General features: G+C 40.3%; 1 protein-coding gene across 1 annotated transcript in view; it reads left to right on the forward strand.

Annotated features, from left to right (window-relative positions):
• ATRN (attractin) overlaps positions 1–24,051 on the forward strand; it is a 256,101-nt gene extending 232,050 nt beyond the window's left edge. The window contains exons 28-29 of the mRNA XM_008169620.4: positions 17,091–17,205; positions 18,665–24,051. Coding sequence (XP_008167842.3) covers positions 17,091–17,205; positions 18,665–18,789 — 240 coding nt within the window. The 3' untranslated portion in view covers positions 18,790–24,051. The remainder of the gene's footprint in view (positions 1–17,090; positions 17,206–18,664) is intronic.
• Positions 24,052–24,895: the final 844 nt, after the last annotated feature.

The following is a 24,895-nucleotide window of genomic DNA, read 5'->3' on the forward strand; positions in this document are numbered from 1 at the left end:
GTTAAAGTTGCAAAGTCCAGAATTCAGGTGCCAGGAAATGCCAGAATTAGGATGCCCATGTGACTTTAGTTCTGCACCTAATGCATATGAATTGGTAGTCTTTAATTACATGTTCATACTATTTTTTCCGTAGGATTTCTGCCTCATTCAGGGCACAGGATGGACAGCTCTCCATAAGTGAGGCAGCAGTTCAGCATTGCTTTTTAGCCTCACTGTTCAATGTGCACCCCCTACCGTATTTGCTATATACTGTCCAAACGTTGCATTGAATTTAGAATTAATTTTGTTCAGAGTTTTCTCGGGTTTGCATTACCACAGCATCTGAGTGCTTCATCAATTTATCATAACCTCTGTCTCCGGCAGGGAGGTATTGTCCCTATTTTGCAAATAGGGAACTGAGCAATAGAGAACGTAAGGCCAAAACTCGCAAGAGTATCCACTAATTTTAAGCGTTTCGATGATTGGGCAACTCGGTTGAGATACTTACGGGGCCTGAATTTTTGGAACATCAGCTGTTCCCATGTACTTTAATTTGAGTTGTGAGTGCTCAGTTCTTTTGAACAGTAAGCCCTCGGTACGTCCAACTGGTAGGTAGTTTCTGTAATTTCTAAAAGGGTGTTAAATAAATGCCTCTGAGTTAGAATTGACAGAGAGATGAACCAAAAGACAATCTTTTTGTTAAGATGTGATCCACACACTGAAAAAGTTTGATACAAGTTAAGAATTACTTAGAAAGATTAGGTGTCTTCAAGTCGACAGAGTCTGTTGAACTATATTTTAGAATACTAAAGGAACTGTGTGAGGAGATATGAGCCATTAGTGATTATCTTTGAGAACTCGTGGAGGACAGGAGAGATTCCAGAAAACTGAAAAAGGGCAAATATAGACCCTCTCTATAAAAAGGAGAATAAGGACAACCGAGGGAATTCTAGATAAGGCTACAATTTTGTCACGGATATTTTTAGTATAAGTCATGGACAGATCACGGGCAATAAACAAAAATTCGCGGCCCGTGACCATATCTATGACTTATACTAAAAATACCTGTGACTAAATCTTGGGGGCGGGGCATGTCTGGGGGGTCATTCAGGGGCGGCGGGGGAGGACACGGACATGGACCACGGCCACTCGTGGGGGGCACCCAAGTAGTGGCTGGTGTGGCTGTCCCCAGGGCCACCTGGGCAGCTAGCCCTGGAGCCAGATGCTTTGGCGGCCCTGGAGTCAGCCACACTCACTGTTGCAGAGGTCGCAGAAGTCATGGAATCCATGACTTCCATGATGGACACAGAGCCATAATTATAGACCAGTCAGTTTAATTTTGGTACCCAGAAAGATAATAGAGCAAATAATCAAACAATCAATTTGTAAGCACCTAGAGGAAAATAAGGTGATAAATCAAGGACAAATCATATCAAACCATCCGAATAACCTTCTTTACATGGTAACAAGCCTAGTGGATGTGGGGGAGGCAGTAGATGTGATATATCTTGACTATAGTAAGGCTTTTAATGCTCTCTCACATGACCTCATAAAGTAGAGAAATATAGCCTGGATAAATGTATTCTAAAGTGGGTGCACACTGGTTGGAAAAGCAAATTCAGAGTAGTTATCACTGTTTCACAATCAATCTGGAAGGACCTATCAAGTGGGTCCCGTAGGGGTCTGCCTGGATCCAGTTCTATTCAATATCTTCATAAAAGATTTGGATAATGGGATAGAGAGTCCATTCATAAAGTGTGCAGACAACACCATGCTGGTAGGGGTTGCAAGTCCTTTTGATAACGGGATTAGAATTCAAAATGACCTTCACAAACTGCAGAAATGGTCTGAAATAAATAGGATGAAAATCAATAATGACAAATGCAAAGTACTACACCTAGGAAGGAATAATACATTGCACAAATACAAAATGGGAAATAACTGCCTAGGAAGGAGTACTGCCGGAATGGATCTGTAGGTTATAGAAGATGACAAACTAAATGAGAGTCAATAATGTAATACTATTGCAAATAAAGCAAGCATCATTCTGCAATGTATTAGCAGGGATCTTGTAAGCCAGACATGAGACGTTATTCTTCCACTCTACTCAGTAGTGATAAGGCTTCAATTGGAGTATTGCATCCAGTTCTGGCCACCATACTTCTGGAAAGATGTGGACAAATTAGAGACAGTCCAGAAGAAAGCAACAAAAATTATTAAAAGTCTGGAAAACATGACCTATATGAGGAAAGACTGGGGGGGAAAAGGGTGGGGGGTAGTCTGGAGAAGACTGAGGAGGGATGTGATAACAGTCTTCAAGTACGTAAAAGGTTGTTATCAACACGAGAATGATAAATTGTTCTCCTTCTCCACTGAGGACAGGACAAGAAGTAATGGGCTTAAACTTCAGCAAGAGAAATTTAGGTTAGATGTTAGGAAAAACTTCCTAATTGTCAGGGTAGTTAAGCGTGGGAACAGATTTTCTAGGGAGGTGTGGAGTCTCAATCATTGGAGGTTTTTAAGAGCAGGGTAGACAAACACCTGTCAAGGATGGTCTAGATAATGCTTCATCGTGCCTCAGTGCAGGGGACTGGACTAGATGACCTATTGAGGTCCCTCCTAGACCTTCATTTCTATGATTCTTTAATATCCTGGATGCCCTATTAGGTCTTTTCCATTTTTAGAGTCTGAAGTAGGTGGTTACAGGAAGTCTTTTATGGAACCAGTTGTCCATATCTCACACGTGATCATAAAAATTGGCAATTTTGTTATCTCAGCAGAGGCTCCAATGAATGGTTATGGACATTCTTCTCTCCCTGAAAAAAGGTCCCTCCAAATCAAGATCAAAGCATATTGGTGGGCCACTGCACGAAAACTTGCCTGCACTATGCCTGTTTGGTGACTAAATTAGTTGACTTCAGTTTCTGCAAACTCAGTCCAGCACTACTGTGAACATCATTGTTTTTTAGGGGAAATGCAACAGCTGTATTACTTGACAGAGATGTTGACATATTGGCTTAGTTCACATAGGTGTACTATAAAAATATATTACAGGGGCCTTCTTTTTCACCTGCTGTTTTACACTGTATGTGCAACTCACTTGTTTGTATGTTTCCCTCTTAATCTTTTTAGTCTGGAGAAGTAAACTGATAGGGTTTACAGAAAAGCCAGCTTTCTTTAAAACAAAAATAATACTGTAAAAACCATGCATACATTTATCATTAGTATGAAAACAGACAGTCTTTGTTAAATTCAGATCAGGGTTAAGAAGTTCAGACTAGCATGAATTATTAAAGTTCTGCTCTGACTTTTCACAGGATCTATCATCTAAACTAAAATGACATTTACCATGAAAAAAAGCAGCTTTACGTTTGCTATTAGAATGGCAAAAAGAAGTGGCAATGAGTTAGATGCTATATGAAACCAGTCTTCCTGCAGGCACTTCCCCTTCCCCTCTTTCCATTACTTAAACTAATTTTTCTAGAAATAAGCTAACTGAAAACACCACTCCTGCAGTATTAGCCCAGAACCAAACATTGTAGAGCTGTCCTAAACTTTTCTGACTTCATGACAAGTTTGTTTGCAGTTATCTTCTGTTCACTTTTTGTTTTCACTTTGGATGTTTCAATATCTGTTCATTTCCTCCTCTCCTCTCCTGTTTAGCTTTCTGAACTAATTTTTTTCCTTTGGACTTTTTTCTGTTCTCTTTATCTTTTCCTTTTGTTTTTTCTTTTTGATTAGAACTACGTTAAACAGGGCTGCCCCTCTGTTGTGAAGGGCTCCATAAATAGCAACACATACAGGACCTCATTCATTTCCTTTCTCACTTCTACGTGATGCCTGCTGTCTGCCTGCCATCTTTTCTTATCTGATTTGTCAGACCTGGCAGGCTCTGACATTCTTACATGGCCCAGGAATTGGATGTGAAGTCCAGCTTTTCAAGAGTAAAAGGATAGTTAAGAATTCCAATCATTTCTGTAGCTTGCTGAATTTGACAATAGGACCAGAGACAGGGAATTGAGGCTAATGTGTACAAACTTTCTGAAGCATTCCAGTGCAGGTGGGATGGTTTGGGGGAGAAATTAAAAGGCTGCAAAGCAAAAATGTAGGCTCTGAGTATTGCAGAAAATATTCCCAGAGAGATGGTCTAGATTGTTGACTAATACTCCAATGAAAGTAATGGAAACTACACCTAAGTGTAGTATATTCAGTTTTGAATATGTCGTCTACATGTCCCTTTGGTCAATTTCAGTTTTTCTCCCAGTCCTTTTCCACTTACACTGGAATTCCCCAAATAATTTGCAAAGGAGAAGCCACCATCTTAGTCCACACTCCCCTTGCTCTTTGGTAGGAAATCCTCTTAGCTGAAGGGAATTGCAGGAATCCGAGTTGATGTGGAGTGGGCAGATGCGCAACTATGGAACTGCATATTTTGCCTTCTGTTTCCTATTGCCAGAGCAGGGAGATTGAAAACAGAAGTGTTGGGTACGTTATTGAACCGTAAGTGGTTATCCAGTCACTCTACCATTCAGTGTGCCACCGTTGTTGATCCTGTCTTTGGCTTACCCTCCCCTGTACGCATTTGGCACCAGAACTACAGATTTCTTAGTGCTAATCACAAACCCCTGGCTTTTTTTTCACATGAATCAGAGGTTTTTGGTTAATAACTACTTTATTTGGGGTACAAAAGAGACTTGAAAAATGGGGAATGTGGCCTCTTTCCTTTTCCATTGTGCATGGCCAGCTGGCAGCTGAGCGTCAAGCTAGTTCCATCCTAAGCTAATATTTTCCAGCTGGACATATTAGAACAGTGTTTTCAATTAGTATTTTTCCTAGGGCACATCATGGTAATAGAAAGTCATTTACCTGCAGGGAAACAATTTTATTAGTGTGCAGCTAAGCAACAGATAACTAGCTCCTTTGGGAGTTTTTCCATTCAGATACCCAGTAGAGCACAAATCTGCTCTTAAATTTGGTTGGCCATTACAAAATCTATTGGCCCTTGGCTGCAGCTGTTTGAACTTCCTGACGCGCTGAACATTACAACTTTTATAAGACTATTTAAGACCCTTGGTCATCTAGAACCTGTGCAAATGTTTTAAACTGAGTTACTTGGAGTCAGGCTATTGTTTAGATATTTTTCTTTGAACGACTCTAAGAAGATTCTTGCAGTCAGTCGGAAATAGACTTAAAAATCAGCTTTTCAAACAGAAGTTAGAGAGTATTTTAGCGTGTTGGCATAGATGATCTTTAAGTATCTTAAAGTAGGGAAGAGCATTCAACTAGTACTTACATTCTCAGCAGAGGTAAAGATATATACTGTGAAAGTCGTCCTAAGCAGCTACCCCAGGGATCAACAAACAGATACCTAGTAAAGTTTGTCTTTCATAATAGGTCAAACAAAATTGTGCTGGAAACCTTGAGGGAGATTGTAAAGCAGTCTCATAAGACAGGATTGTCAACTAGAGATGGCCATTAGTGCAGATTTCACTGTATTGTGTTCTGTTATCCACACTTAGAATCCAGCACTGATAGATGGTTATCCTTTCATTGGCGAACTGGAGGCTATTCATGTCTACAAGTAGTCTAAATGGCTAAATAATGGTGGCTTTTGTCAAGAAAACAGTCTGCAGCTTGTTTGGAATGTTAATGTCTTTGAGGTATGGACGTGCATTTAATTCCACATTAGTTTTCATAGGGCCAAAGTTAGTTTCACTGCAAATTCTTAATTGTCCCTTTATCAGGCATCAAGACACCAAGCTTGATTTCTACTTTAGAAAGAGCAGAAATGTGGCACAAGTGTAGCCTGTGTCAGTCTAATAATCAACAATTCATACTGGCCTGGGTAGAAATGCTGTCAACGGGATCAAAAACTGTCTGAAGGCCCCAGCTATTAAAAGGTAGAGTTAAACAGTAGTATGTTCAGATGGGTGTGGAGTATCACTGGGACCTGTGCTCTGTCCACTCTTACCATCTTCATTAGTTATCTAGAAGGTGGTAAACAGCACACTCAGGACATTCACAGTAACTTGGGAGGAGTTGTGAATATCAGCAAGGCCAGGAAATAGCTAGAACGGTTAGACATTTGAACCAAAAGAAAATGAGGTGCAGACTTGGAAAACTGTAAGCTATTGCATTTGGGGGGAGGGGTGGGGGGAATAATTTGAATTGCACATAGACATCACTTCTAAAGCCTTGCTGTAACTGCACCTGGATTGTTGTATTCCGTTCTGAGCACTTCTGTATTATATCAGGGTTCAAAAAAGAGCTAGATAAGTTCATGGAGGATAAGTCCATCAATGGCTATTAGACAGGATGCACAGGGATGGTGTCCCTAGCCTCTGTTTGCCAGAAGCTGGGAATGGGCGACAGGGGATGGATCACTTGATGATAATCTGTTCTGTTCATTCCCCCTGGGGCACCTGGCATTGGCCACTGTCAGAAGACAGGATCCTGGCTAGATGAACCTTTGATTTTACTCGGTATGGCCGATCTTATGTTCTTATAAAAATTGATTCAATTGGAGGAGCTCAGAGGAGAGCAACCCAACTTCTCAGAGAGCTTGGCCTGACTTCTAAAAGGATTAAAAGCCAAGTATATACTGTATAGTTTGACTAAGCAATGTTTGAGAGGGGCACAACTGTCTATATCTATTTAAAGGGGCAGTGAGGAGAGGAATGAATTAAGCTGCAACAAAGGGATATTGTGTAGAGGAATGGGATGCAATTGAGAGGAAAATTTAAACTGAATATCAGAAAAAAATGTTAGTGAGAGCTATAGCTCTGCAGAATAGTCACTTCAGGGAAGTAATGGGGCTTCCATCACTTGGGACATTTTGTAATGATCCAGTCCAGTTTTTATATGTACTGTAAAGAAGTATCCTGTCTTAAAGCTTACCTAGAGGCAGGTTATCCCATAACTTCCTAGCATAATGGTTCTTGAACCTTTGTTTTAAGCAGCTGTGGTGCTGTCCAATTTCAAAGACAGGGTACTGGACTAATTGAACCATTGATTTTGATCTATCATGGCAGTGCCTATGTTCCTGTGACTTAGATGATTCATTTGTAGGTTTCAAAGCCACAGGGGGGACTGTTATGCTCTAGTCCAGGGGTGGCCAACCTGATCCTGAGAAGGAGGCAGAATTTACCAATGTACATTGCCAAAGAGCCACAATAATATATCAGCAGCTCCCCGCTCCCCCCCCCCCCCGCACCGCTCCCAGCACTTCCCGCCCACCGGCAGCCCCACCAATCAGCACCTCCCTCTCCCTCCCCGCACCTCCCAATCAGCTGTTTTGTGGCGTGCAAGAGGCTCTGAGGGGGAGGAGCCAGGGCATGGCAGGCTCAGGGGAGGGGGTGGGAAGGGGTGGAGTGGGGGCAGGGCCTGTGGCAGAGCCAGGGGTTGAGCAATGAGCACCTCCTGGCACATTGGAAAGTTGGCACCTGTAGCTCCAGCCCCGGAGTCGGTGCCTAGACAAGGAGCCGCATATTAACTTCTGAAGAGCCGCGTGTGGCTCCGGAGCCACAGGTTGGCCACCCCTGCTCTAGTCTGACCTCTCACATACCACAGGCCACTGCATTTCAGTCAGAAGGGCTGCTATAACAGGTTTTTAGTTCTAATTTATTACTTGTTCCATTCTTCTGAGAGGGTATCATTTGCCTTTTAAAAGATTAATTGCTGATTCGTTAATACTAAAACACTCAGATTGCACATCAGTGTGTAACTACGCTGTTTGCGTTTGAAAATACGCACCAACAGTGGAACCAGAATGTCCGTTCAGCAAATGTGATCCACGTAGGTGAACGGATGTCAGGATAGCTACTGTTGTGTTGCAGTATAGAGGAACATAAGAACAAAGTGAGATTTATCCATTTTGGCCTTTTAAATTATATTTGTTGTTGACTCTGCCTATGTTCTCCTGCTTTCTAATTTATAGAAGTGTGTGCTACCCATTGAACACCTGTCAAGGTAATGTGTAGTTGCTAGTGGTAAGAACCTAGAGATCGTGTGGACAAGTGAGGTGTGTAAAACTGATTAGCTCTACTAGAATTTAATATACTCTAATAACGCTCTGTACTGTGAAAACAACAAAAGATGCTAAACCCTTCACTTAATGAATTATTTCCAGCTAATGTCAGTGTGGGTTTCATTTTACATAATTTGCTGCTTCGAGAAAGCTTTTGCATTGTTATGCAGTACACATTTGGTGGTGATGCTCTGTGATCTGTTGTTTGTCCTGACCGTGTGTCTGCAAAGGTTGGTTCTCCTGCCCCCTGGGTATACATATTGGTCAGTAAATGGAATGATGGCAAGTTTTAACTGTCCACATTTTGTAAATGTATGAGCTAAGTATTTATAAATAAAACTGAAAAGCTGATAATATTTTCAGTAAAACTGACCAGTTGGAAATGCTTTTACTCTGATTTTAGCTGATGAGAGGGAAATGGCTGGAGAGAAAGCAAACTCTGTGAAGCTTTGAGTATAGGGTCTTTTTAAACTCTTCTTTCCCTTTGGCAGAAATGAGTACATTTTCTGATTGAAACACTAACAACACCAACAGCTTCTGAAAACTATTGGAGAGGACCTATTTGCATTCCTTTGTGCACAGAAGTTGTTTTAAGTGCCTTGTGTCTGAGATAATCTGACTGCTGTTTCATCCTTTTTATGTGCACCTTTTAGTGTAAAAAGCAACCTACTATTGAAATTAACAGCATAACTACCCTCTGGTACATGTGAAATCAAGGTGAACTTTCAACATTTGCCATATGCATATTGGCCATATTGTATGCTGTGGCCTTGTCTTCCGCTACCCCTAGGGCAGCAGTGGAGAATTTCAAGATAAATGCGATTATTACCTTATTTGTGAGAACGTTATGGGGCCAGAGGTTTTGTAATTTAACATTACCTGGGAACATTGCAAGTTCTCCTGTTACTAATCTTTCCCTTCACGTAGACCTTGCATCGAATGCTTGCTGGATTGACACTTCCTGCATTAAAAGTGGGGTGGTTGTTTATTAAATGTAGCTGGGTATAACTCCCCATTGATCTTTCTGCTGTTCATTTGTGGCCGTTTGCATTTCTGATACAAGATATTGATGAATCAGTGTGCTCATGCCCAAATGTTGACTATGCTAGGACTAGTCTGAAGGCTTGAGCACCTCTTTTAAAAATTATGTTCTTAAACTCCAGACATAAACCCAGTATTGAAATGGGCTGAACAATTCAAGGAAAAAGACCAATTTACTGTGGGCCAGCTTCTAGTTAAATATCAGGGCCAAGGTTTCAAAGATGAATATGAATTTTTAATCTAGAATTGGGCACTTCAAATAATTACAAGAAGTTAATTCGTCTCCATATGAGAAAGCACATGAAATACTCTGGGGATGTGATTTTTTTTTAGAACTTCATTTATACTGTCTTTTTATGGAAAATTGCTTACGTTTTATTTTATGAATGCTTGGTCAGTTTTCAATCATACCATTCAAAAAAACTCTGGAAATTTAGTCTGACACTATTCTACAACAGTGAAGTTATCTGACTCATAGCTGAAACTCTGTTTAACTATTTCAGTAATAATGCCATAGGTTCTGCTTCCATTTAAGGAACTCTGTGAGGCACATAGCCTTACTGGAAATTGAAAGCTTGTGATGGTTTGGGACTATTTACTAAGCCATATAAAAACATTAAAAATACATTTTGTCCTACTATGTTTGAAAAGCAATTGGCTTGGCCTGTCAGTGTTGCATAGTAACTGGATTAAACATGCCAGTATACTTAAAATGTGTTCTAGAAAAATAAAATTGCTGTTCAATGTTTTAAATTATATAGAATATTTATTGTTCTGTATTCATTAGTTTTCATAATTGTTAGCATGTGTTGTATGTTAATTGTATTAATAGAGATAATGGGATGAAATAAAAAGATTTTAGGCTAAACATCACATAATGATTCCTGATTGTGAGCTATATTAGGCTGTGAAATTGGCTCCCAAGGGAACTGCTGGTAGACACATCACCTGAGTCATTTAAAACTAATCTAGAGGAAGTACTACAAAATGTACTGCTAGTGTGGGAACAATATTGCCATGGGAGGTGGATTAATTAGATGATCTAACTGAGGCTTTGACCATTTTTAACTTCTATAATTCTATAACACTCTACATATTACGCACACATCAACACTCAAACAAAATAATTACTTGGCTTGTGTCCACAGCATTTCTGGTCAATATAGCAGCTTTATTGAAGAAATGCTGAAATAGATTTTTTTTATAGCCTCAGTAGTTAACAAGATACCATTCATTTTAAAATAATATTATAAAAAAGGGCACTTTTTTCTAATATTGACCAGTGCAAAACTCATGGCTGTTCTGGCCAATAAAAATCAGTGGTGCTGTCAAGGCTGGATCCCCACTTTGAACTTTAGGGTACAAATGTGGGGGCCTGCATGAAAACTTCTAAGCTTAACTACCAGCTTAGCTCTGGTTCGGCTGCCACCATTTCAATGGATTCCATTCCTGGGAAACCTTGAAAAACCTTCACCAAATCCCTGGTGAATACAAATCCAAACCCCTTGGATCTTAAAACAAGGAGAAATTAACCATTCCCCCTCCTTCCTCCCACCAACTCCTGGTGAATACAGTTCCAACCCCCCTGGGATCTACAACAGGGAGAAATTAACCATCCCCCCTCCTTCCTCCCACCAACTCCTGGTGAATCAAGATCCAAACCCCTTGGATCTTAAAACAAGGAAAAATCAATCAGGTTCTTAAAAAGAAGGCTTTTAATTAAAGAAAAAGGTAAAAATCATCTCTGTAAAATCAGTATGGAAATTAACCTTACAGGGTAATCAAATTTAAAGAGCTCAGAGGACTCCCCTCTAATCTCAGGTTCAAAGTACAGCAAACAAAGATAAACACTCTAGTAAAAGGTACATTTACAAGTTGAGAAAAACAAAGGAAAACTAACACGCCTTGCCTGGCTATTTACTTACAAGTTTGAAATAGGAGAGACTTGCTTAGAAAGATGTGGAGAACCTGATGTCTGGTCCCTCTCAGTCCCGAGAACGAACACACTCCCAAACAAAGAACACAAACAACAGCCTTCCCCCCCCCCCCCACAAGATTTGAAAGTATCTTGTCCCCTTATTGGTCCTTTAGGTCAGATGCCAGCCAGGTTACCTGAGCTTCTTAACCCTTTACAGGGAAAAGGATTTTGGAGTCTCTGGCCAGGAGGGGTTTTATAGTACTGTACACAGGACAGCTATTACCCTTCCCTTTATAGTTATGACAGGTGCCTCATCATTTTCTGACACTGCAGTTCAGCCCTCAGACGTGTGTATATTATGGGATCTAGGAACTACAATCATGTGACATAACTTGGATATAAAATTCAAGTTACCTTGGCTCCTAGCATTTTGTTGTTCAGCAAGAAAACCAGAACCCTTCCATTAATAGTAGCTTTAATGGCAGAGGTGAGCCAGTGCAGGCATTTACCACCTGTGCAAAGTCGTCATTCTGGCCACATTTACGTTTTTCCTTAAAAGGGGGGGAGGGGGAGGGAGCATTGATGAAAAGTGCCAAATTGACAGTCTTGGAGACTGAAGTCCAGATATGGCATTGACAGCAGCACTGCAAGCTTCTCCTACGCTGACCACCTCTCAGATGTAACCGGAAGGAAATAAGTCTCTTTGCCATTCACTCCTTGGTGCCTTTGAAACCGCCAACAAGGGTGCCAGTCGTGGCTTATGTGATGTGTAGACTAACAGCACCAACTCATTTCTGATGGGCCATCAGCTAGCAATGATAGGAACGTGCATTTGAACCAGTGCCCTAAAGGTGAAATCTTTTGTATCCCATTAACCACAATCCCTGGCCATCTGTTCTAACTGAGAGACCCCATGTGGTTTTAAAATCTGGACATCCAAGTGTTTGGACACCAAGGGCAGCACTAGTGATGTGCCAAGAGTCTGAGGGCTGCGCCTAATTTGCATAGTTTTGCATAATGTGCACTTTTATTGTATCATTAGGTTTTTAATAAAAAGGAATTGCTTTTATATTTCAATGACAGGCTTTGCAAAATACTCAATGTCAGAGTCCCCATAGTGATTTGTTTCGGGTGAACCTGCTACTGAAAGGTGTTGCAAAGTTTGGAGAGGCCTATTTTAAGAGGAAAATAGCAGCCATCAATCATACAAAAACACAATAATTCATTATCACCCAAAGGGAAAACTGCAAGCCTTGCTCAATGTCCATGCTGTGTCTGCCTCCCTCGGATCTTGAAAGAGGACCTGGATCTCCAGTGTGAGAATTCAGTGGCCTACCATTCGCAGCCCTAATCTCAGAACATAGGACTCCAGTCTCCGAAGGAAGTGGGGGAGTTTGCATGAGGCATTTGAAGCTTTTGTCATAGGGGAGATGACTGAAGGTAGCTGGAATTTCTGTTATGGGAAAGAAGGGGAAAATTAGGAAACTGAGCAAGTTAATGCTTTGGTTACTGGCTGGGAGTGAGGAAAGCAGGGACTATTTTTGGACTGTCTGTTTGTGGCAGAGAAGTAATAACATGATGAAGTCTGAGCAAGCTCTCCCCATTGGCTGCTTATTGTTTGTTTGTACAGCAGCACCTAGAAATCATACTCGCAATCAGGGCCCTATTGTGTTGAGTGCTGTACAAATATATGGTTATAGATAGTTCTTGGCTCAGTTGGAAGTCCTGTTATCTGCTAGCAATAAGAGAAGCTTCTTTGGTGTGGCCCATATGAATATAGGACTAGTGCGTCAAACGCCCTTACTGTGTGGGACAGGCCAAGATGTACCATGGTAATGTCTAGGCCCATGGTGATGCCAGCTCCACCTTTGCAGACAGTTGGTGAGATCACAATCAAGATAGCCAGTAAATGGCTGTTTGACTTATTCACTAGTGTATCTATATATTTGTAGAACACATTCCCCAGACTCCAGTGATCAGTTGCCAGATGTAATAGAGGGCATAGTATGTCCTTCTCTACAGGCTGAGCCATTGCCTACATCAAACTGAACGCTACCATTGCCTGATGCACGAGTCGTATCCCCACGCTGCTTTTTGCTTTTGGCCCTCACTAACACAAGCTGAAGATGAGGTGTCATGCGAGTCACAGTTCAAAAAGCAGGTGACTGAGTTGGTGCTGTCAAAAATAAATTCACCAGACTTGATTCTGTTTTATATGCTCTATTTGTTATTACTAATGACGGGCCTGTCTTAGCAAAACAGTGCACAGTGGTAGGCAGTACATAGCACTTATTCTGGAGTTATCCAAAGCAACATGATAGGGCATTTATTGTACCCCTTTCTTCCAAATATATCCTAAAACAATCAGTTTGGCTACCTATTGTACAAATTGTATATTCACAAATCTCTTAATTCACCACGGAAATGCAACCACCTCTGTGGTGAAAAATTGACAGCTGTTTAACAGCACACAGCTTTTCTGATCAGTTTAGTGCAGGAAGAGAAGAATACCATGAGTAAATAAACCTGAAGTAGACATTTAGGGAGACAGAATGTAAGTACTTTAATTTAGAAATTAACCAGAGCAGGAGGGTTAACTTCACTCTTGTGACCGTGGCATTGAATTTTGAGTGACTACAGCAGGTCAGGATGTGTTCTGTATCTCACCCAAAAGATATCCCGTCCAGCCGCACAGCCCATCCTCATTAGTATAAAGGGTTTGGCTCAGTACTGGCAGAAGGAAGATGGTTATCTGCTGAATCACTGGCATGACACTGCAGGTTATCTATAATGCTTCCATTTCTGTTTGGGGAAGGAATGGCGTAGCAAAGGTATTTTATAATCCAAGAGTGGTGCAAAGAGAATAAATTAAAATTAGATCATAAAACAAATGAGTTCGGTATGTTGCTCCAACATTTCATTCACCCACTACTTTGTTCCATGCCATTGTATTCTCCAGGGACTCTGCTATTTATTGTTGCTAACACTCGGAGTAAGATTAAGCACCGGGCTAATGCTGCAGCACTAAATTACACCCCACAAATTTAGTAGCATTTTTGGACAGTGGAAGGAATACAACGTTTGCTTGGATTTTTTTCTTTTTCAGAGATTGCGAATAAACTTTTAAATGCCCAGCATCTCCTCTCCATTGAGTAGGCTAGAAGGCTGGATGTTGTGTATTGCTTCAGTTTCCAAGAAGCTTTCCCTGTGCTCTCTCCATTACCCCTAGTAATTGAGTTGCCAGTCAGATAATATAGCCCACACACCCATGTATATGCTCAGTTGCTTTACAGAATAATAATTGTTTTGAGTTTGATCCTTTTTTTTTCCTTTTCGGTGGGGGAGATTGGTTTGTTTACGACTGCAGATTTTTACAGACTGCCTTTATGTTGTTTTAGGCTGTAAAATACTAATTTATCTACATTTCAAAAAGACTAATAAATCTTCATTGTAATCATTAGGGTTAATATGAAATATAAAAATAGGTTAAAGTTTCATTTTGTTTGCTGTTGTATCCTTTTTTATTAGGCGCCAGTAATTTAATTGCATTGTTTGATTCCTGTTCCCTTTCTAGAATCTTGGATTATATTGAGTTTCCGTTGAGCATTTAAATACAGTATTACAATTTTATGCCTAATGAAATAGAATCATAGGACTGGAAGGGATCTTAAGAGGTTATCTAGTCCAGTCCCCTGCACTCAAGGCAGGACTAAGTATTATCTAGACCATCCCTGACAGGTGTTTGTCCAACCTGCTCTTAAAAATCCCCAATGATGGAGATTCCACCACCTCCCTAGGCAGTTTATTCCAGTGCTTAACCACCCTGACAATTTGGAAGTTGTTCCTAATGTCCAACCTAAACCTCCCTTGCTGCAATTTAAGCCCATTGCTTCTTGTCCTATCCTCAGAGGTTAAGAAGAACCATTTTTCTCCCTCCTCCTTGTTAACAACCTTTTATCTATTTGAAAACTGTTATCATGTCCCCTCTTAGTCTTCTCTTCTCCAGACTAAACAAACCCAATTTTTTCCACCTTCCCTCATAGGTCATGTTTTCTAGACTCTGAAACCTTAATCATTTTTGTTGCTCTTCTCTGGACTTTCTCCAATTTGTCCACATCTTTCCTGAAATGTGGCACCCAGAACTGGACACAATACTCCACTTGAGGCCTAATCAGTGCAGAGCAGAGCGGAAGAATTACTTCTCATGTCTTGCTTAGAATACTCCTGCTAATACATCCCAGAATTATGTTTGCTTTTTTTTGCAACAGTGTTACACTGTTGACTCATATAGAATCATAGAATATCAGGGTTGGAAGGGACCTCAGGAGGTCATCTAGTCCAACCCCCTGCTCAAAGCAAGACCAACATCAACTAAATCATCCCAGCCAAGGCTTTGTCAAGCTACGCCTTAAAAACCTCTAAGGATAGAGATTCCACCACCTCCCTAGGTAACCCATTCCAGTGCTTCATCACCCTCCTAGTGAAATAGTGTTTCCTAATATCCAGCCTAGACCTCCCCCACTGCAACTTGAGACCATTGCTTCTTGTTCTGTCATCTGCCACCATTGAGAACAGCTTAGCTCCATCCTCTTTGGAACCCCCCTTCAGGTAGTTGAAGGCTGCTATCAAATCCCCCCTCATTCTTCTCTTCTGGAGACTAAACAATCACAGTTCCCTCAGCCTCTCCTCATAAGTCATGTGCTCCAGACCCCTAATCATTTTCGTTGCCCTCCGCTGGACTCTCTCCAATTTGTCCACATCCCTTCTGTAGTAGGGGGACCGAAACAGAAGTGAAACATAGTGATTCACTATGACCCCCGGATCCCTTTCCGCAGTATTCCTTCCTAGGCAGTCATTTCCCATTTTGTATGTGTGCAACTGATTGTTCCTTCCTATACACAATAAGTATTTCATTAGTATCAAAGAATCCACTAGGTGCTGTTGTAGATAAATTTTTGATAATTTTTATATGACTTTACATTGTGCCTTTTTATATAACCTTGTGGTGGGTTTACCCACGTGTGACCTTTGTTTAAAAAAGCAACTAATTGGTAACAACAAAACAAAGTGTGTTTGTGTGATATGTAAGGGTAAGTGTAATATATTATATGCATATAATACAGTGTTAATAAATACATGTATTACTAATAAATATGGCATTTTGCCTTATTCCCCCTAAAAAGACCCTGTGCAGTACTTTAAGTACAACACTGGGTGTTCATAATCAACAGGAAACTAAAAGCCACAAAGCATAACCGATAGAAAGTCCACCTCAGCTTGCTTGCTGATATGACGCAAGAGAGGCAAGAGCTCACCCTCAGTACCTGAGCTCTAAGGTTTATATAATACTTACACATTCTTCACTTACTGCAGAGTTGTTACATAGTAAAATTAAGCATGTGCATACGTGTTGGCAAATAGGCCCTGATCCTGCAGGGTCAGGTAATAACCTATTTTTATATCAGCGTGATTCTGTTACTTTTAAAAGGCAGATAAGCATGTCACTCTTTTATTATCTTGTCTTTTTAGTAACACAACCCACTGAAATTAGCTGCTGATCTTTTTAAATGAAATGTTCAATGTTAATAGAAATACATTGGGGGGGATTTCTAAATGGCAGAAAGATCAAACACCCAGTTCCCACTCACCGTCGGTGAGCATTGGGTGCTGAATTGCTCTTTGTGTCTTTGGCAGTCTTCCCCTTTTCACTTTTTAATTCACCTGTCATTCTTGTCTCTCATAGTTACATTTCTCTCTCTCTCTCTCTCTCACACACACACACACACACACACACACACACTCTCTCTCTCTCTCTCTCTCTCTCTCTCGGCACCTTCTGCAAGGAGAGTAAATAGTGTAATACTTCATACAGAGAAGCTTTGTGCTAGACTTGATTTTTAACCACTAGACTTCATTAAGTAAATGTGTTTTGTTATGGCGACTAGGTTTATGATTGTTCATAATATTGATTTCAGTTTTGACAACAATGTGCTGGGCACTAGTCAACCATAGATAAAGTCATAGTTCATGCCCTGAAGCTTTAATGTACAATCTAACAAGACAAAGGGTGAGGGAACATGGAGGGAACAAACCAACAATGTTCTTTCTTTTTCTTTTTTGCTACAGACTGTTCCGAAACCAATAGCTCTGGAACCCTGTTTTGGAAACAGAGCAGCAGTCCTCTCAGTATTTGTGAGGTTGCCTCGAGGAATGGGAGGTATCCCGCCACCAGGGCAGTCAGGTGAATGATATCATTATGCTTTGACATGTTTCTAATCTGTCTCAGTATTTATACTGTGCCCATCACCGTGGTCTCTGGGTCTTACAGATTAAGTCAGGAATGCATAAAATTCCCCAGTCAGTGGGAATTTATTTTACAGAGTAGGTAATCTAATTTACTACAGGTTAGATTCTTCCGTTTGACTCCAGTTGGGTTGAATCTTACTCCTCCAGTCAGCTCTTTGAAATGGATGGGCTTACTAGCAGAGTAAGGACCTGCTCAGTTTGAGTTAGGGTGGCATAATTAAGCCCTAAACAAATGGCATGCAGGGTTCACCAGGCCACTTCTGCTAACGGTGAAAATGCTAGACTTACTGTAACTGAGGTTTGATGCTTTTCTCGTCACTGAGCTTGTGCAAGGTAATCACTGGTGAAAATTTAGAGCCATATGCTGTGGTGTCTGTCTTTGTTTTCCCCTCAGGGTTTTTTAGAAGAAATAGGGATACGTTTCATCTGAACACCAGTCACTGGGTAAAATACAGGGGCCACAAGTGGATGGAAGTTTTCAATAGTTACTTTTAAAAGGGCCTTATTTGCCTCCCCACTCCCCTCACAGAGAGAGGTCCACCTGTCTGACCTTCAAAGGCCATGCCCTGCTTCTTTCTCTCTTCTGATGGGCGCATGGGGCAGTAGGATGCTGTTCTTCCTACTCCTGTCCTAACACTTTTTATATGAGGGAAATCAGGTTAGATGTGATTGTTCTCTCTCTCTCACACACAGTCCCCCAAAACTACAAGCTTTTCCCAGCCCCTCAGCTAATGGTTTCTTTGTGAGGAATTGAGCTATAGATAGCCTCTGGAACAGCTTCTGTTGCCTGCAGCTGGAGGATGGTCAGGACAAGATCTTTGTCTTTAGCGATCAGCAAAGTCAGTAAGTGTGGTGAGGGGAGGATGGGACTAGAAGAGGGTGTAAATTGCTTCTGAGTTCTCTTTTTGCAAAATGCGGGGGGATGGGGTAATTAGGGATTTGGATTAAATAGAGGCCAGATCCAGACCTTCAAGGATGTCCAGGTAAATGCTTTGGTTTTCTCTCATCTATGGTTATTTTGGGAGGGTGACTAGTCTTCAGACCAGGGAGGTGTGGTTGCAGAGTGCTTGTGAAGCATAATGGACCTGCCATCACCAAGTTCTTTAAGGAAACTGCTGTTCTTCTGTGGAATGATTACTTGCTTCAAATAAAAGCGGTTTAAATTAATATCCCAGTTTTTATGTTCAGAAGATTATCTTTGGCGGGTGACAGGAAGCAGTTGCTTTGATGGAAACGTACATTATTGAATAGCTTGCTTCTGAGTACCCCGTCAAGTTTAATCTGCAAATCAAAATGCTTCTTTAAAAATAAATCAATCACCTTTTGGATAAGATTTTATGCAACTGCAGTCCACAGACTTTCACTTCTGTAACCACCTTGATTTACTACTTCAGGTCTTGCAGTGGCCAGCGCTTTGGTGGACGTTTCACAACAAATGCCAATTGCCTACAAAGAGAAATCAGGAGCAGTACGAAATCGGAAACAACAGCCCCCAGCACAGCCAGGAACCTGTATTTGATGCATGGACATCATAAACTGTCTCTCTAGGGTTTTAAACACCAGTAACACATAGGAGGAGGAAGAGAAGAAAGATTTTACAGTTGTGACACAAAAGAGACTAAAAATATATGGAAAACGCAACTTCCTTGAGCCCAGTCTTTTTTCTCATATACTTGATAGTTGGCTTTGTTTGACAATTGCTCCACTTAAGTTTTACTGACATATGCCACTGGATGGTTCAACCTTTTTTCCCCCCTGGTTTAAAAAAAAAAAATTATTTCACGTCCAGTAACCTCTAATCACCACCACTGAAGGTCAATGTCAATAAAACAGAAGTACAAGCATAAATGACACTCAGGTTTCTGCATGGAAAGAGCATTATAGTACATATATTTATCAAACTGTGCCAAAAGGAAAAAAAAAAAAAAAAAAGATGCCGCATTTCCAGGTAAGTCTCAGCCCTCAACTCCTGAAAACAATATTAAACTTCATCGTCGCTTTCTTTTCAGATGTAATAATTTCAAAGATTTTCTGTTTATTCCCACATTATTTAATTAGTGCTCTTTTGTCATATACGGTCCAGCTTAACATATAGCATCAAGGTAGGAAAGAATGAAGCAAAGATTGAATATTATACATTGCTTACGCTGAATTCAATATTTGCAAAGTTGAATGTAGTTTTCTAAAGCATTAGTGTTTCTGTTGTCTTAATCCAGTTGAAATACGTGCACACAAGTGCCTAGACTTCAGCAGATCTAGGAAGTGAGGGAATTAGTACACGCAGGTTTTTACATAATTGTGTTCCTATGTTCCTGTAAAAATTAATTAGCCACCTAAGGCAATCTGTGCCATTTGTAATGCATCATTTGTAGTCAGGGAAGATGAGGGCATTTTCCCACCCAAGGAACTACTTAACCTGGTGGCAGCATCTTGGGGGGAAACTGGAATTGAGGTCCTGTATTTTATGTGAACGCTGCTGTTTTTCCCAGCTGGCATAAATGGAAGTTGTGTGTACCTGTGGCCTGCTACCTAATTATCCCTTGGTGTTACCTTTTGAGTCCTTTTCTGCCTATTTGACCTTCCCTGTTTGTCGGTCTGAGGATTTTAATTTAAAAAAAACATAGTAGCTCTGTTTGGCCTCGTGTTTGAATGTTCAATCTTGAATTACCCCCAGTGACTGTACAGTGTGAGGTAGCTGCCTTGGACATCTGAGGGAGACTTACTGCTGACAGGATACACTCGGTAGTTGTAGAAGAGGGCTTCGTGTAGCAAGGGATTTATTACACTTACTAACTCTTTTTGCAATTGAGCCTCAAAATGATGCTGACAAGGTTTATTAGACTCAAAATTCGGCCTACCTTGTAATTGTTAGAATCTGACATAAGAGGAGTTGCAGATTCTCAGTATCGCCAGTGCTTTTAAACCCAAAGTGTAACTGTTAACTAACAGACTTTGTTACCACACCACAGCCAAGAGTAGTTGCAATGTTGATGCTGATACACGTTGTTGTGTTAAGGTACCAAACAAGGTATAGTTGTTAAATAACTATAGTAAGTTCAGTTCCATTCAGAACACTGGGGTTGAGTCTGGTTTTGGCTGGGGTATTACTTACGAACTGAAAAATAAATTGATTGGAGGAAAAAATGTAAACTGCAAAGTAACTATTGAATATTGTTTGATGTTAATGCCCTCGTCCCAAGATAAAACTGAAGTAACTGCATCTTTTTTTTTTCTTTTGTGTTTTTGGCAATCTACAACATATCCCTCAGGTTTTTCAAAAAACTGGAATTCTTTCTTTGAGGTGTAACATTTGAATAGGAAAATAAATCACTGTGCATCTCAGAACAATAGTGGTGGTGGTAAAGATTGTAAGTTGGTGGGCCACAAACCTACAAACAAGAACTCGAATGAATCTTCTCCTAACAAATACAACAACACTCCAGAAAAATTTTTGTTAAAAACCCATCATTTTTAAAATCTATTTCTAAACCTGCAAGTTAAATGCCCTCAGGAGGGGGTGATAAGGAGAAACTTTGTGGAGTGAAGGGTTTCAGTCAACTTGAATATTAGCTGGTGCACAGATTACCTCAGAGTCACCTCCCAAAAGAACTTGCAACTTCCCTTGTTTATAGTGCTGCCCCGGGCTAGAACACACCAGAGAAATAACACAAGATAAAATTTCCCCCCTGTATATTTAATTACCTCACAAATGTTCAGTTCAGATGCAGATCTAGAATTCATAGACCCTTACTCCATTACCCATCACACTGGGAAAACGAACATGGGCTACAATTCAGAAAAGCTCTTCACCTTATGTTTAAGTCCATACTTATTCAGGACAGCATTTAAACAGGTGCCTAAAGTTACGCCTATGCTTAGGTGTTTCCCTGTAAAGAAATGCTTTGCTAAATGGGGGCCATTAAGTGAAATTATTTTTACTTAAAAAATAAAATCATTTCTGTTCCCTTTTAGAGAATTGTCTTACGCTCAGATTGTTGTGTCTCAATTGCTTATAGCGGAAGTGTGCCCAGAACGCTCTCAAGAAAGGAGTTAAGGGTCAGATGTTAAAAATAAGGAAGATGAGCGACATTGATCAACATTAAGTTTAATTGAGCCAAAAACTGTAAATAGAGGAATAAGACTTTATTAATATAAATGAAACAAAAAGATCCTTTCGGCTTTAGCCCTGCTCTGTATCTCGTCTCCATACGGACAAGGGAAAAGAGAACTCTCATACATATCTCAGCTGCAAGGACTTTCATCCCAGTTCAAAACAAATTATCAGGGAAGGAGTGAGGAGAGGGGAGGAGATGGGGAGAAGAAAACAAACTGCAGGTGTTTCATCAATGTACCAACATCAAAAGTGGATGATTGGGGGTCGGGGAGGGGATTCTTTAAAAAACAACAACCTGTAATTCTGTAAATAAATGAAAAATAACACACTGATTTTGCACTTGTACATAAACTATACAGTAGTGTGCAGAATGTGGAAAGAGTTAGCGTGTATATAAAACAGAAATATCTAATGTTTTTTTGATGCATTTTAAATGATGTATGAGTTTTGTCTTATCTTCTTCATATGATGATTAGGTAACTTTCCAGAGCTTTAAAAAGTCATCAAATTAATTCCTGATATCTGGCAGTAGAAAGCAAGGAGGGCATAATCTGACATTTTAATGGATTTAAATGCATTTCACTTGAACAATATAAGCAAAGTAGTTCGAAATACAGCTCTTCCATTTCAAAAAGAACAATTAGAGAAGGTGATATTTATACTTAAAGCAGCCACTATTATGAGATTATAAAGTCGTTGGCGTGCTGTTCATTAAGATTGTGCTAGTGATTCCATTCCAAATCACTATTTTCAGGGGGTTTATAACCCTGGGTGAAATTTGATATACAAGGTCTCACACTGGTCACTGGGAACATTGTTATTCTTTGAGACTTTTTTTTTTTCTTTTTAACTGGAAATGTTGCAACCTGCCACTGGATACAAAAATACATTAATTGAAACCAATTTTTGTTCACAAACCTGCTCCAGTGTTTCACCAGAATTTCATTTGGAATTTTTTAGCATGCATGATAGGATACAGGCAGACCCTGCAGTCATGTTTGTCAGTAATTTGTATACAGAGGAAGATTTATGGGTACACCTACCCATCGAGTCTCTTTTAGAGCTGTTGGGTTAAAAACATACCGTACCAAAAATGCCAATGTACAGATGTGCATGGTGCCTGTGAATTCCCAATATATAATGTACCAAAATATGGTGATATTGTATAGGAAAGAATGACAGGCCATAAAAGGTGTCTTGTGCCAGATATATACTTCCTTAAAGGTAGGATGCAATATTTTCATCCCTCAGCTCATAGAGAGCCGAGAAGTTCTTGTATGTCATTCTCTGTCTGGCAAAACTGTACCAAACTATATATTTACTGGGTTTAGAGTGGGTTTTCTCAAATGGCTGTTCATCTAGCCAATCCTAAATTTAGCTTCAATGACCCTTTAGTGAAATACATGCCCCCCGCCCCCAAGGGACTGAAATAAAACCAGGGCAGCCAATTCAAAGACTGCTGATTCTCCGTCCTGAACTGACATGAACGTTAGAGATTTTTTTTTCTTTTTCATAAAAGCCTACATTCAGGATGGAGTGTCAAATGGAACTTTGAATCTGTTGGCTATTGGATTGCCACAATGCTTTAAATATTGTATCTGTAAATGTGTATGCTCCACCACTGAACTTAAAACAAAAACTGATGGTACATGTCAGGAGCGACTTTTAAACTAAGCCATCTAAGTTTCCATAGTAATCTCGGGGTGGGGGAAGGTTAAGCTTAAATCTTCATTTGGGAATGCAACAGTTTGTTTTACAACGCACTCCTAAAGTAAGCTGGAAGATCAGGTTCTGTGAAGAAATGTGCACGTTTCATATGCAAAGGTGCATCTCCATCTCCATTTTTGAATATATGTGCACTAGCTTTTGGGGTGCAGTGGGGGCAAAAGAGGGATAAGAGATGCTTTTACTTTTCTGACATGCTGTAGATAATTTTAGTCATGACCTTGCTTTCTGTTCTAGTTGCTTGAAATAAGTAAGTTCATCACGTGCCAGTAATGCCTACAATAACACTCACGCTGTTTATTCTGCTTCTGGATAAGGATGATTGTCGCCAATTTACTGTGTCTTTCTAAAACAATAAGCTACCTTTGTGTGTCTTCCAGATACTAAAGACATTTCCCCCTGTGTTATCCACCCACTCCAAAATGCTCACCAGGAAAAAAAAAACCCCACTACCAATCTATTTGTGGACGAGTGTAAAATACATTGGTCCATTTTTTAAAAAAAAATAAAAATAAAAAAAAGTAGGTTTTATATTACTCTGAAATTTGTGCACACTAAATGTTCTTTACGCTAAGATCCTTGAACTAATTCTTCATTTTTTTTGTTCTGTAGTTATTTACAGTCCTTATCTGTGTTCTGACTCAAGCTTAGTTTGTTAATATGTATAATTTAGCGTTTATCGCATTCATATGTAAATACCGAGTAAGTATTGTAAACTATTTCATTGCTGGGGATTGTGGGTGTTATACATACACGTATTTAGGACTGCAGTTTTTTGGTATAATTTTTTGTATTGTAAAATAACAGCTAATTTAAGCAGGAACAAGAGAATCATGGGAAGTCGGTACATTTTAAACACAAATGTGAAGTACATGTACATAAATACAAAGTAAATAATGCAAAACTTTCTTCTGAAATAAAAAGTAGAAAATCTGGTTAAAATGTCTTTTTATTTTGCTTCCGGCTTTTTTTCCCCCTTCAAGGAGACATTGGGGTATTTTTTTCAGCTTAGTTTGTAAAGAGATGCTAAACCCATAGCCAGCGGATGGTTGAGTTCTATGACGTACATCCGGATTGGATGGTTCTCCTGCCCCCTCCTAACTCAGAGGACTTTTCTTACTCCGCCTTTTCATTGTGTCTTGAGAATTTCAACAGCAATTCCCTATTAGCTGCTCTGCCTGTTATTCCTTAGATCCTGTTGCCTTAGACAACCATACTTTTTGTGGGCTACAGTGACCCACCAAGTTGGCAGGAAGAAAAACCATAGGAGTGGTAGGACAGAGGAGGATACCTCTGTAGGGTTTTCCTAGCAGAGATTTCCAAGCACCAGCCTTGCTCTGGTGGGTTAGGTGAGAGCGGCAGAGCATAGAGGCCAGGTGGATTTGCAGGAAAGGACAACACCCTTCCATAGAGATGTCCATATAGATGACATCCTTGCCACTCTGCTGTGGATCACTCCTCTCCCTTGGAGTCCAGGTCCTGCAGGAGTCAGGCTTCTTATCTGCATTCCCCTGTGACAGCTTAGCATCTGCCAGGCTAGGACCCAGATGGAGGTACTGTTACTGTGAGCTCTTGCCTGGATTTCCAGCCTAGGGAATGGCAGCATGGAATACTGTATTTCCTGATCCACCCATAACTGGCTCCAAAGGGTAAGGAATGCTATGCTTTCGTCACAGAAATTCTGAGATTCCTGTGCGAAGGGCTCCTACCAATATGTAGGTCAGCTGAAAATGATCTGGGTTTGAGATTCATTTCCTTCCTCAGGCTCACTAATCTGGAATGTTTC

The sequence above is a fragment of the Chrysemys picta genome, chromosome 5, assembly GCF_011386835.1.
Source record: "Chrysemys picta bellii isolate R12L10 chromosome 5, ASM1138683v2, whole genome shotgun sequence".
NCBI lineage: Eukaryota > Metazoa > Chordata > Testudines > Emydidae > Chrysemys > Chrysemys picta.